We start from the raw sequence: 15,257 nt of genomic DNA on the forward strand, positions 1-15,257 counted from the left end.
ATTAAGATAAACTCTTACATACTTAGCCCTCTACCCTCAAAAATGAGTGCCATCTTAGTTGCAATTTCGTATAGTAGACATGACCGCACAATATTGCAAAACTTTTCATATAAATGGCTGTACCGAAGTTAATTCAGTCGATACCCAGCTCTATAGCTAATAGCTTTGAAATCTCTCAGATGCAGCTATGCTCATAGTAGTTTGATATAGCAAGATACTGCATATTAAACGGGTTAAACTGTTCCAATTTATGGCTTATGCAGCTATATTCTGAAACTGTAGTTGTCATATAAACTTTTATAGTTAAATCGTTTAATATTTATAGACGAAACTCTTTACTTAATGAGCGTGGCTTTAGCAAATACGGTCGCACCTCAGGTACGTACGAGTGTAATATCTAATTCGTAATACATTTATTTTTAATTCGTTATATTTAACAGTATGTAATGTATTATCTATGATTTTAAATGCAATTTTATAGTGTGCGTCAATAATGATGATACATAAAATAAATTATGGTGAAATATTATATTTGCCTGTATATACTTCTAGAAAGAAGTATACAACATATGTCAATGAATTAGGGCATCACCACATCTATTTTGTTGAAGTCGCGTTTATATCATTATGCGTTAGAGTACAGCAAAAAAAATGTTATTGAATAAACGGCAATGTATGTACTTTTTATAATGTAAATATATTATAAAAAAATACAAAAGAAGAGACAAATTGAAGAATTATCAGTATCATGTATCACAATTATTTGGCATCATTGTAAGCCTTATCTGGCCCTGTTATATTGTATGTCTTATATATATGTTGGGTTTCGGTTAACATCATGTGTATATGCATACTTTTGTTATCACAATTACTACTGAAAATTCCTGAGCCAAAACCGCAGTACCGAAACCCAACTACTTGACCTCATTCGATATTAAATATTCCAGACTGTTAATATACCCGATGCGTACACGGACGCTCGGTTCGACCCTTCAGTGGACGAGGGTGCTGGCTTCAAGCACAACACAATCCTTTGTATGGCGATCAAGAACTCAGAGGGACAAATTATTGGTGTTATACAGGTAATTTGTTTATTTTCGTATGGTATTTAACAATACTGTTTAATATGGATAGGATTTTTTTACATATGTAGGACTTTTTGGGTCCGAAGACACACAACTCAAATAAGCCACATTACAACGCATATGCATATTTTTTTTTGTTTTTTTTTAAGCAGTTTAGGCAATTTTCGCCCTCTATAGCTGTTTTGTATCGTCTCCTGTCATTAACAAATCTCCGCACTCCAACGTTATGCTACCATTTTATATGTCCCTATCAATGAATAAGTTAGGTATTAATTACTTGATTCGCTTATACGCTGATTTGATATATAACATGTGCCACAGTTATTTTTATATTCCCTTCTTTTTTTTAATTCAGAAAATGATGTTTAAATTCCTACGGTTTTTTTGCTTGAGCAGAATTGTGGGACACAAACTTCATTTACAAACCTACCTACTAAAACCTTATTCCTTCAACTCGCCAATGGGCAAAGACAGGGAATTCTGGCGAATGTCCGCCGTAAATTCTTAAACGACACGAATTCAAAAATTCAAAATTCTTAATTTAGTTAGCTATATGTACAATAGGATTCAGATTGATAATACCACGAATTAATAAAAAAAATATTGAATTTAATTTAAAAAATCTCATAAGCTTACTTAAGTATATGTAAGTACATAATATATATAGCCCAAATTTCAATAAGCATCTTTCATTTAGCACAGTATTCACATCACACTGGGACACTATAAAATATTTAGCGAAACGTCTGAGCAAATAGCTAATTATGAACCTCCAAACAATTTAAAAGCGGCCTCGTTTGTGAGCGGACGTCAAATATTGTTCTACTAATTGCTTCAGAATCTTAGTAATAAATCACAAGGGAACTACAGTGTTCAGTATTAATTAACGTCGAAATGGAGTTTTAAATAAGCTTTGACGTTGAAAAGCGAAACTCTTGCTGAAGCGTTGGTAATTAAATTCATTATTGATATAACGATGTCTCTATGTATTTTTGCGCATAGACTAAAGTGGCTTTGTATTTATTTATTTATTTTTCTTTCTTTACTTAAGAAAAGAGGTAAAAGGGTCCTTCAAGAAAAGGGCGTACCAATTCTTAAAAGACCGGCAGCGCACTCGCGAGCCCTCTGGCATTGAGTGTCCATGGGCGGCGGTATCACTTAACATCAGGTGAGCCTCCTGCCCATTTTCCCCCTGTTCTATGAAAAAAACCTTTTCTGTATTGGATTTCCTTATAATTTTACTTTGTTTAAGTGTTAAATAGTTTGTGCTTTTCACGGTCATATGTACAAGAAAGCAAATAGAAAATATAAGCACAACCAGGCTTTGAACAAACTATGTCAGCGTAGCATCTTGTTTAGGTCGGTATAAAACTATGGATCAAAATACGACTTATTGAGCATGTATCTCCAGAAAATTGGGACTTTCAAAGAAATATATGAACCGAAATGTGATTTCGTTTAAAAATCATACTATGCTTGAAACCGGCTGTATTAAATTGCTACGCAGGTGTAACATTATTTTACATTTGTTTCAAAGTCTAAGTCAAAATAACTTTATTCATATAGGTGAACAAAAACACTTATGAACGTTCGAAAAGAAGTAAAATTAATTCTAATTAAGATTTACTACCAGTTCGCAAGTCAAGGGCGTATAGCGGGCCAGAAGTACTGGCAACTCTCCGCCACACTTTTTAATCGCTAAATTTTGAGTTATACAAATTGTTTGAACTGGAGCAACTTAATCCCAAGGATTATGTTCATTTTAATATTCGTAAAATTTATATAAACATTTATTGATTATTTTATGTTTAACGAGAGCTTTGAATATATTTAGAGTTAAGTCTCTAATTTCGCTTGGGAGTTTTTTTCTTAAAACGAATACAATTTCCATATAAGGAGTAGTTTATCTTCTGGGACTGGGTTGGTCGTACGTAAATTAGATATGTTTCGAGTATTATACAGGTGAAAATCAGAATTTGTTTAAAAAAAAACCCCTTAATACCTAAAAAACCCTTTATATTAATTTGTACATACAACAAGACTTCAAAAATATTATACTGACCAATTTAAAAAAATCGAAAATCATTTATTCATGTAGGTAACATAATGTACACTTATGATCGTCAAAAAAGAAATATACATTGAATTCTTCTAATTTTACATTCATATTACTGCCAGTTCTCAAATGAAGGGCGTAGAACAAAGCGAAGAACTGGCAATAAAGTCTCCGCACTCTTTTTCTTTTTCACAACGTTTGCTGCAACCATTACACTATGTTCCATATGACATCAACATAACAAAAATAAATTAAAAACAAAGATTTGTCCTCTATCAGCAGGAGGCATGGTGTAATAGGAGCACACACTTACATTCTCGTGGGAACATCACCCAAAAAGCGCTTTTTGATAAAATTTACATAATATGTAAAATAGGCGTTGCTTAGGTATCACTTAATACAAAACCTCATTTAGTTGTCACCTTTTGCGTTTCGAGCGTCTTTCAATTGTCGTTTGAAAATACGCTTAATGGGGTTTAATTTTTATACCATATGCCATCATAAAAAGTCTTGATGAAATGTTTACGTTACGTTTAAATTACAACAAAGGCCGTTTGAATTATTAGTTTTCGTTCCTGTACGTTAGCCGCGTCCCGGGGCTCCTCTTAATAACAGAATTAATAAAAAATTCACACGCCCCAACAATACTGGACAACGTTGCGCATTGCGGTGTATGCGTAATGCGACAAAAAGGAGATTTTAGATGATAATAAATTATTAACGCAATCGTTTTGATAACTATTTAAATACGATAAATATACCTAATCTCGCAATGTTTTGATGGAACCGCAGAGATTTAAATTTAGTGGGATATTTGAAAATCTGCTTTTTTAATTATGTATACGTACAACTAGTGACAGGAATCATCAGATGATCCTTTGAATGTAATAAGGATAGGTCGATAAAAAAAAGTTATCTTATAAAAATATATAAAATTCTCGTGTCACAATGTTAGATACCATACTTATGCAAAACGGTTTGACCGATTTTTATCAAATTTTATTTGGATAATCAGTAGGTCTGAGAATCGGCTACTATCTATTTTGCTTACCCCTAAGCGATATGGGGCGTCGATTTTTTTTATATTTTTGAAGAAATTTTTTGATATTATTTTTTATGATACAACATATAAATGCATACAATGATACAACCCTTAATTTCCACCCTCTACAATTAAACCCTATTTTTTATTTGATATTTAAGGACTTTGAAGTTTGTCACTAGGGTAGCGTAGCAAAATGTTTCATCTTGGTGTGTACTAAAAGCCAGCTAGTATTATAAAAATATTGACTATATTTAAATTTTGGATTTTAAGTTCATAATTTTATTTAGTTATTATATTATATGTAATATAATAATATTATATGTAATGGTTTTAGCGTTGTAATAAATCCTTATGTTAATGGGACTTAAATGCGTAGATACTTGAAAATTATATATTTATCACACTAAAATAGTTACAATTTTAGAATATAATAATTTTGTTAATATCCTGAGTTTAAAATGATTCTCCATTATGTCGACACTTCGACAAACGTTTTGTGAACAAAACGTTATAAATGGAAATAAAGTTTCGTTGCGAACATATGAACACTTTTATTAAATTTTCCATCTGTAACCAATAGTCTTAAAAGTTAGAAGGCACTCAAAGTTTGGCACTGGCCAGAAATAATGATAGTTGAAATTTCTTTTTAATTGTGATTATTTTGTCTATTATATTTTATTCATTTGTTTTTGTGAAATGGCGGCAATTCCAAGCTGTTATACTTCAAAATTAATTTCACGCAAGAATATTTTCGTATTATTAGAAGTTTTCTAATATATGGGTTAAGGATATACAAGCCCACTATACAAAATTACTATTAACAGTATTAAAGTAACTTGAACGACATACATATGTGTAACTTAAAGTTAGATGCCAAGTAATAATAAACTCATAAGAAAAACCCGTAAGTTTTCTTGTTGACCAACTTATATGTTTAAAAGGCAGTACATAATATGTAAATTCTTAATTATATATAATAATCAAAAAGGGAATAGTATAGTAATATTATATACAGTAAGAGTTACACTAATATAAATATGAAACATCTCTTTCAGCTAATCAACAAATTTGACGAACTGCTCTTCACAAAAAATGATGAGAACTTTGTGGAGGCGTTCGCGATATTCTGCGGTATGGGAATCCACAATACACATATGTACGAGAAAGCTATCACTGCCATGGCCAAACAGAGTGTAACATTAGATGTAAGTATTACAAATTCGATCTAATTTTAATTTATCTATGTATTTACGCTACAATTTTGACAATTGACAGTGAGTGTTGGCCTTAAAGTTTTGTATCGTAAGTAGTCAAAACCTTAATTTGGATGAAAATTACTCGGCAGCAACTGTTATTTTTATACAAATTTAAATAACAACATTCTACTTACACTACTGTCAAGGCATCTTGACTGAAGTCCCTGTTTAGCGAACAAAGTTGGCGTAGAATTATTTTGAGGATTCGGTTCAAAAGTATAAGCAAGTTTTTAAAATTAAAAAAACTTTGTAAATTGAGTTTGGTTGGGTATTGCTATTTTTCTATCGTGAAAACCATGTTATTTAATATTGCAGGTTTTAAGTTACCATGCGTCGGCATCAATAGATGACGCACAAAGATTACGGGTAAGCTGTCATTTCTTTACATATTAAAAGAGATTTGCAACAGATATTTATATCAAAACGCGGCCATGCGGATTAACTTTCACTCATTAGCTGCAAAATGCTCCTTCGATTTTCGCTGGAGTTCCACCGCATTGTACGATTTGTTTTCTGGTAAACACTAATTTCTTCCGCTGTCCATCTCCTCTAGGCAGATATGCGTTCATTTAAGCGGCGGTTGAATAGATCAGATAGACAGATTCACCCATATTCGTATGAGGGCTTTGTCAAGACGCATCACGAGCGTTTGCAGCCGGCTTTAGATATTCTTCATACTCTTCGTAAATATAAACATAACAGTAAAGTACAGAACCCCTTTTAAAATTCATGACTTTCTCTGAAAGAGTTTTTGATATAACCCAAGCAATTTTAATCCCAATTCCACGCTAGTAGTTAATATTAAAATTAACGCTTTCAAACGCTCAAGCCAAATTGTTCTGAGAAATATAAATTATATTTATAGCGTTTCAGTTATACTGTTGGGGGAATTTTAAGATTAATGGCTTCTGCCTACGGATTTAGTGAACGCGATCCTTAAGTTAATTAAGAGCCATGAGAATTTAGACTTGAGATATTCATGAATAATATAAATTTAATTGTCTTCAATTAAATCCAATGGGATTAGATGCTTTCGTCTTTGAAATTGTTTGGTGTATGTGGGCCCGTTTATGCGAAACAAAAGCGGTTTAAACACCTTGTCAGAAATTTGTGAGGGCGTATTTATTATTTTATTTGGAAAAGCTATATAGAGATCAATTGTTATTATATGCCATTCCTTAATGGAGTAGATGCAAATCTCACGTGGGTGATCCGTTACTGGTCCTCCGAGCCGGAAAATCAATATTGTGAATCAACAGAGTTTTCTCAATCTGTAGTTTTTGTTAATTTTTTTATTTATAATTTTTAAATGTATGTTTTAAGGTTTTCTCTGGAAGAAATAACTATTGCGAACAATTTTTGTTAGTAACAAAAACCTCTCAATAATTCTATTAAATTCTTTCAGAGTTTAAGAATACCATCATCAGCCCACTTCAGCCTCCATGAGCTGTCATTCGATGACATTGATTTGACAGATGACGATACATTGCGCGCCTGTCTGAGAATGTTCCTAGATCTTGACTTTATTGAACGGTTCCACATAGACTACGGCGTGCTTTGTAGGTGGCTCTTGAGCGTTAAGAAGAATTACCGCAATGTAACCTATCACAATTGGAGACATGCGTTCAACGTCGCTCAGATGATGTTCTCAATACTTACGGTGAGTTTGTTGGATATTTTTTTGTATATGTACTAATAATATTTTGGCTAGCTTTACACCAAGATTTTCTGGCTGTAGAACATTTTTCTATAATGTTACTTTACCGCAATCACAATACTATTATTTCCTAAATTTTGATCTTAAAATTATACAACGTTTCTCCCAAATTGGTTGTTAAATAAATTAGTGAATTATATATAAGTATATAAGACTTTATTTATAAGTCTATTAAGTATTAATATATAAGTTTTTTAGGTGTACTTTCTTCTAAACAGTATTTATTATTACTAATCTGAACTTATTCTTATGCTTTAAGGATACTCAGTGGTGGCAGATTTTCGGTGAGCTCGAATGCCTGGCTCTGATCATCGGATGTCTCTGTCATGATCTCGACCATCGGGGGACTAACAACTCCTTCCAAATAAAGTGAGAGACACTCAATTTAAAACCTATAATATTGTAATTACCTAAATGTGTTCATCAAATAAAAAGTTTGAGAAAATACCCGATTATTATATACCCAAATTCCATGTATTATTTATTTAATTCAAGATCAGGTCAGATGACCATGAGCTCATTCTCGGTAATTATCTTTTCACATGGCGTCAATGGCATCAAATGTCGGCCGATTAGTAGCATTGTGAATTGAGCATTTTTCGGGGTTATAAATTGACAGATAAAAATACGAAACATTCATTCATCATGTCATCATGTTAATTCAGCGTTACAAACACGTGACGACCGTTAATTCAGTATTTATAATACATCTATGAATTATAATTCCAGGGCATCATCACCCCTGGCCCAGTTGTACTCGACATCGACGATGGAGCACCACCACTTTGATCAGTGTCTCATGATCCTGAACTCTCCTGGAAACCAGATCCTGGCGAACCTCTCTTCTGAGGATTACGAGAAAGTCGTCAAAGTGCTGGAAGACGCTATTCTTTCCACCGATTTGGCTGTGTATTTTAGGTAAGTTGCTTCTAGCAATAGATATTGACAAAAATATGTGTAATATAATTTTTATCAATTTAATTATTCAAATAAACATAAAATCTTCTTTAAAAAGGTTTACTATACCTGGAATTAGTAGGTAGTGATGCCAGCTAAAAAATAAAATATAGTAATGAAAGTTAATTCGATGTATTGAAATATTTGTTATTTTTGTATTAGTTCACTTGAGTAAGTAAATATTTAAATTAACCTTTTTGTAGGTTAAACATAAAATACGTAGCATTACATATTTTATTTCTCTGAAATGGGTCAAATTAGTACTTTTTTAGTAGGAACAGTTATGAAATGTCAGAATTCTACGGAATGAAAAATCAGTGTATAGTATTGAAATCATTAAATATGAATTCCTTGTTGTTTCAGTAAAAGAAATGCCTTCCTGGACATAGTGAGTTCGGACAAGACGGTAACACCTGCCTGGGGCGAGTGCGAAGAGCGTCGCGGACTGCTCCGTGCTATGCTGATGACGGCGTGCGACCTCGCCGCCATCACCAAGCCCTGGCCGGTGGAGAGACGAGTGGCGGCGCTAGTCGCCGGGGAGTTCTTCCGCCAGGGTGACCTGGAGAAACAAAATCTCAATTTGACGCCCATCGTAAGTATAACTCCTTTTTTAAAAACCATTAAAAATTCTTTAACCAATCAGACAAAGCAAAATGGCTGGTAGAAGCATACATACACACAGATAGCCACAGATAGTTGTAGAATTAGATAATTTGACCAAACCAAAGCACTAAGTAATTGTTCAGAAGTGCGGCATCCAAAAGTAATGTAGCCAAGGTGATCGCCAACCTTCGGAAGGAGATAGCTTTATAAGAAGATTATTTATATTTTTTGTTATAGGACCTTTTATTACACATAAGATAATTTGATTTATGCTTGAGATTTAGAATTTTAAAAGTTAGACGATGTTTCATCGATCCATCATACATATTAGGACATAGACATCATATAGGACACCAATTGAGTACAAATTAAGAAAAAAGTGTATGTCTCATTAATTGTCAAAATGTAAAAGAATTTAAAACACTTGAAAAAATTGATCTTGGAAAATATAATTTATCGTTTAATTACGTTTTAGGCGTATAAAACTAGATTGTTAAATATACAACGCATCACTAATTTAAATATAATGAATGAATAATTATGTCGTTAAATGGACATGATAAATTTTCATAACAGACAAGATTTTCGTCCAGACCATTTTTAATATATTTTATGATATACATATATTTTCTTCCAGGATATAATGAACAGAGATAAAGAGGATCAGCTGCCATCGATGCAGGTCAAATTCATCGATACTATTTGCTTGCCCATTTACGAGGTAATTATCACAGAAAAACCTTAAAACGATGAATGAATTGGAAAAAAAATCATACATCGTAATAATAATCTAAATTTAAAACCATGAAATAATTCAGGAACTGCATTTTCCACAAAATGCAGACTTTTATACTTATTAACGCTTCCGCTAACTACTGGTTACTACCACACACAAGGAACCCAAAACATCATATGTAAATAATGATATAAATATCTTTATATGATATAAATATACTTTAATATTTTTGAAGTTATACTTCTTTTGGCGCGATGGAGAAAATGATGAGAGTGAATTTTAACGATGTGCGCACACCAACACCTAAATTTGACATCGTAAAGTTAGGTCTAGGTGACATGGAAATCAATCAAAACTATGTTCAAGTTATATATTCTTGTATTTTTAGAACACGTGTTTCCCAACAGTAAAATTAAACAGTGTGAATATATAAATATTATATTGGTGTTTTTAAATCAATTCCATATACGACGGTGATAGTATTTACTAATAATTTATTTATTTAAATAAAATCTTTTTGATTAATTTTAATATTTATCGTTAATCATAACTGCATTTCATTTCATTTATTTCCATAAAGAAGTATAACTTCTAACGCGTGTTCATATGTACAAACATTCTTTTTTTAGTATTAAAGCGATTCTTGTAATAAATTTTCAGGCATTCGCCGTACTCCATTCATCGCTCCAACCGATGTTAGACCGTGTGAAAAGCAACCGTGCGCATTGGATCGAGCTAGCAAACGAAGCGAACAACGGCGAGAAATTCGACTTCTGTCTCGACAAGGAACCAGAGAAGAACGACAAATCCAGTGCCAGCTCGCACGTAGACGACACAGAGAACACGTACGAGGGAGACAGCAGTGGTGCGGTCAGTCTCTCCTCGGAGACCAACTCGAAATACGACAATCTGGAGAATCCGGTTGTCGGCCTCGTCAGCAACAACGCGTTGACGCAGCGGGACCCGACGAAGTTCTGCCATTTGAACGAAATGAACTAAACGACCTCGCTTCGACGGGCTCCATATTTAATGATGCTGGTTAAATTTGGAGTATTCCGTCGAAGGTCTGACTCAGCTGATGAAATTGTTGTAATTGACAAGCCTAAAATTATGTCTTATTCACTGTAGATTTTCAAATAATATAGACATATATCTCGCACTCGATGTATTAGTATAACAGTTCACAATTTTGCAGTATTTTTCTTAAATTCCTGAGACAAAATCGAAAACGAATTTCTATTTCAGTGTCGGTATATCTTTTGGATTGATTTTCCGAAAAAAATGTTTTTGAGCTGTCTGATGTACTATTTTCAAATTAATATAAATATCGCGGTTACCTTTACAATTACGATAACACATACAACATCTGGACTTCAACAATCGAAATAACAAATTTAATTTTAATATCAGAACTGAAATATAAATTTTAATAAAAAAAGTATAAACATACCATAGTTTTATGTCATATTATATAGGCTTGTTTAACTAATAGTTTTTCTCAGCTATGAGTCAGAAGGTGAATTGGCATGATTTAGTTTTAGTACAAATTGTAATTCACGGAGGCGTTTCACTACATTCGTAGATGTAAGATCATTAGTTTTAAATGTCAGATACTTAAGCGAGGGCGTGTTAAAACATTGTTTTAGCTGATTTCGGCCTGTTTATACGTGACATGAAAGTGACACTTACCTCATTCTATTCCTACTACGTGTAATTAACATGATTTATTTTCGTGTCTCGCTAGTTTTTGGTATCATTTAAGATACTTTTATTTACTTTAATTTTATGTTCTCACGCGTTTGGTAAAACATTATAATTGAAATCAGGGCCTATCTGTCTTAGCGAACGTATGACCGAGATACCAAAAATTTTAAGTTAGGTATTACTAAATTGAGACCGGACATCTTTAGTATTGTGATGATTTTTGTAGAATTAATTTTTAGTTTAAAGTCCATTTCATGAGCGAATGTAATGTGACGAAGGTCGCTCGTCGTGTAAATAAAACTATTTTAGAGGATTAACAGTTAATGTGATGAGTACTTACTTGCGAGTTTTTGTTTTCTACGTGTTTCTGCAGCTTTTTGTAATACCGCTATCAAGACAGTTTGGCCTCGTTTGCGGATACGCGACGCATTGTACGCGATTGCGTTGCGTACGAGTTTGAGTACCTTTGCGCTTTTAACTCATAAGTTTGACAATTATTAAAGGCTTGTGATGAATAGTTATGAAATATCTTAGTCTTTGAAGTAAAAGATGTTCATACATTTACAAACATTTAATACTTTGTGAAACTCATGATAGAGCAAACGTATACGCACGCGTTCGTCTACGTTCGTGCAACTGTTATTTGCGGATCATATGCATCGTGTCTCCGTTGATGAGTCCTAGAGTCCGTATAACCATTCCATTATAATTTCATACCAAATTCTACTGTAATTGTGTCGTCTACTAACCAAAAAGTCAATTATGTATGCTGAGAATTTTTTTGACTTCGTAAACACGTCACAATTAGCTTGTGTGTTAACGATGTTAGGTTTAAGAAAAATAACATTCTAAGGTTAAGAGAATAACCTCAAATTATTGAAATACCACCGTTTTGTCCTGTTTTATAGATGACGATGTGAATTAATTCACGGATTTTTGTAATCTCGAGAAAATAATGTGGCGCTTAAAATTGATAATGATGGATTGTTTTACAAGTAATTTATTGATGTATAACTCAAATTTTACGCGGTGTTGTTCTATAAATGTCTGCTTTAGATTTGGACGACGCAAAAATTCGGTTCAGTTAGCTAATGACATCTTGGTTAATGTATGGAGTACTTTATTCTCAGGCTTCGAAGTTGTAACATTTTTGCGTTGTCTGGATTGTGCGATCGTGTTTTGTTTGATGATATACACCAATAAGTACTTGTTTTTTTTTAATTTTCGATATCGCTTCATAATGAGAAGTTAATTTAATGTGAAAACATTTTTGTTTGAACAAAAACCGTTTTCTTAATCTCGAATCCTTGATTAGTTATTTTAAGCACCACAATTATGACCAAAATAAATGTAAGTACTTACTACTCGCATACAGATTTTGATAATTGCTTAGAATTTTCTATAAATCAATTAAATTTTTTATATCGACAGTATTCGTCGCTAAAGTTACGACCAATTCTTAAAGATTATAGAAAAAAATATTTTCAAATTGGAATTCTCTCTATAATCGTAGATATTTAAAAATCTCAAATTATTGTGGTAATCATGTACAACTATAATGTTAAGATTGCTGTAAGTATTATTAGCAAGTAATTAGAAAATTAATATGACGAGATGTATGGTGTGTGATTCATTATGGAGGTTGTTTTGTTCCAAACAAAATGTTATTTATTTATGAATAAACAAATTTTGAAATATTTCGTATATTTTTTATAATTTTATTCACTTTTCGTGCTGTCCACCAATGGGGTTTTCTTGTTCAAGCCCATTAACATGATGCAAGTTGTCTGTTAAATACAGCAATACAGTTGACATATCGGTAATTTGACACTCGTTAATTTGAATCTCAAAATAATTAGAATACATATTTCCGATCCCTGGAAAAAATACTTAATTAATTGAATATAATCAATGTTCATTAGAGCTCTCGGTAATTTTATAAACAGGATCTTGCGATACTTTGAAGTCCGTATAATTAAATCTCTGTCCGTATAATTGAAGCTCTGTATAATTTAATCTGTTTATCTTGTACCAATCTATCATTGTTTTTTGTTCTTTCGACAATAATAGACTAAAGACACTCAAAAATATAACAGACTATGAAATAAAAAAAAAACCATATCTATATAAGTATTTCAAATTCTCGTATCACAATGTTAGTTCCCATCTTTCGAAACGGCTCGACTGATTCTTATGAAATTTATTATTCATATTCAGTAGGTCTGAGAATTGGCTCCTATCTTTTGAATACCTGAGAGATAAGGGGTGTCCAGCCCATTTTTTATACATTTTTTTTATGATACAGCATAAAAAAATTACATACAATCCTTAAATTTCACGCCTCGACAATTAACCTTTTTTTATTTAGTAATTAAAAACTTATGACATGAACTCTGGTGAAGGTTCATATAAAGATTATTAAAATAAAGAAAAATCACAGATTCATCTACAAAGTTTTCATTCCGGAAAACTGAACAGTTTCTGGGGAATTATAGCAAAACGTTCCATGTTGTTATGTACTAAAAAGGTAGGCTAGGCATAAAGAAGAAACGAAATTCGCGGGGGCACTTGGTAATATAAAAATATAAATAACGAATTTTAATTTGAGTCGCCACGCCCAAATAAAATTTTATTTTATCCTACGCATAATAATAGTCGTTATTTATGACTATCATAGCAAAACCACTGTCTTTTGTGTATCAATTCCTCAAAGGCCGGCAACGTATGCGTGGCATATTGGCTTTATGAGTGTATCACTTATCAGGTAAGCTTGTCCATTTTAAGAAAAGAAACAAGAATACGTACCGTCAAAATGTTAGATCTATAAAACTTTCATCTGTGTACATTGTGTATTATTTTTGGACTTCTATAATGCAATGTATCTTACCCAGCCTTTGCAATAGCGCGGAATATAAGTGTATTTATAGTTGGTATCGCTGTGTGACTACTGACACATTGACGTGTAAGAACCATAGGCAATCTAATCGGTAAGGAATGCTTTTGTTTTGATATTTGACGTTTGTCTAATTTCTCATTGTTTAACAAGCTTTTATTAAGTATTTATTGTTATTTTATACCATGCCGTTGTTGGATATAAATAACCCGGCGGTAATAATATTTCTACTAGAAAACTATGAGAAGGAAAATCGTTTACGTCTCAATTGGATTAATAAGCATCGCGCGCAGATCCAACAAGCAGCGACTCTATCTCGTGAACCAACAAATTATTTTGAAACAGATGTGATCGCTCACAATATGATTGGAGGTATGGCCACAATAACCCGCGATCATGTCGTTGCCGGATACAGCAGGAGGAAGATACCCATACGCGATGGAACATTCATTCCAGGCGTGAAACATCTACGTCACGGGCACTCTATAGTTGACGTTGGCCTTGGAGATCCCAAAGACGATCCGCGGTTAACACGACCCGATACCGATCTCTCCAGTGATCCGATTATGCGTCCTGTAGAGCCTGAATTAAAGGAGATTATCTATAAAGACAAACCAGAGTTCGGTAGGAAGCAGTATTTGGTAAAGAGGTCTAAAATACGCCCTGAGAATAAGTACTATTTTGCTGAAACCGGTGGCAATGTGTATGGATGGCGGATGAAGGATAGTCAGTTACACCAAAAGCCTTTGTTTGGCCGGTGCTGGCACCTGACTAGAACCTTACGCACCCGTGTAGGACCTCAGCCAGACCCACCTCACTACAAGTCCTCTGAACCTCCAGGCCCCAGCAGTTGCTTAGGAATTTGAACAGATGGCGTTATTCTTTATTTTTAATTTTATAGATATTTTAGAAATAAACTATGTGTACTTCGAAGTAGTTTGGTGACGCATCAAAAATCAGTAGAGTAGCTATTCATAAATTATTTTTAGTCGTATATTTTTGTCAATACATTGCTGCGCATGTTTCCGTATTGCGTGCTTGTAGTCATGTTACTATTGGGGTTGGATTGGAGACAGAATGCTTTAGTTCGACGCATGCGTAAAATCAATGGTTTTTCCCGTCGCAGCTCATGTTAACCAAAGTAGGACTATTAGGCAGCACTTGCTTCATGTAAATTATTCTGTGATTTAGAAAAATATTTAGGC

General features: G+C 33.1%; 2 protein-coding genes across 10 annotated transcripts in view; both read left to right on the top strand.

Annotated features, from left to right (window-relative positions):
- LOC110996660 (dual 3',5'-cyclic-AMP and -GMP phosphodiesterase 11) overlaps positions 1–12,856 on the top strand; it is a 147,138-nt gene extending 134,282 nt beyond the window's left edge. For all 9 annotated transcript variants that reach the window (XM_045632828.1, XM_045632832.1, XM_045632831.1 and 6 more), the window contains 9 exons: positions 948–1,082; positions 5,242–5,391; positions 5,758–5,808; positions 6,848–7,102; positions 7,419–7,528; positions 7,889–8,077; positions 8,480–8,708; positions 9,357–9,440; positions 10,116–12,856. In XM_045632828.1, coding sequence (XP_045488784.1) covers positions 948–1,082; positions 5,242–5,391; positions 5,758–5,808; positions 6,848–7,102; positions 7,419–7,528; positions 7,889–8,077; positions 8,480–8,708; positions 9,357–9,440; positions 10,116–10,454 — 1,542 coding nt within the window. In that variant the 3' untranslated portion in view covers positions 10,455–12,856. The remainder of the gene's footprint in view (positions 1–947; positions 1,083–5,241; positions 5,392–5,757; positions 5,809–6,847; positions 7,103–7,418; positions 7,529–7,888; positions 8,078–8,479; positions 8,709–9,356; positions 9,441–10,115) is intronic.
- Positions 12,857–14,193: 1,337 nt separating this feature from the next.
- Positions 14,194–14,918, top strand: LOC110996659. The gene has a single exon (XM_022264454.2). The coding sequence runs from the start codon at positions 14,238–14,240 to the stop codon at positions 14,916–14,918; it is 681 nt and encodes a 226-aa protein (XP_022120146.2). The 5' UTR covers positions 14,194–14,237.
- Positions 14,919–15,257: the final 339 nt, after the last annotated feature.

The sequence above is a fragment of the Pieris rapae genome, chromosome 21 (assembly GCF_905147795.1).
Source record: "Pieris rapae chromosome 21, ilPieRapa1.1, whole genome shotgun sequence".
Lineage (NCBI taxonomy): Eukaryota > Metazoa > Arthropoda > Insecta > Lepidoptera > Pieridae > Pieris > Pieris rapae.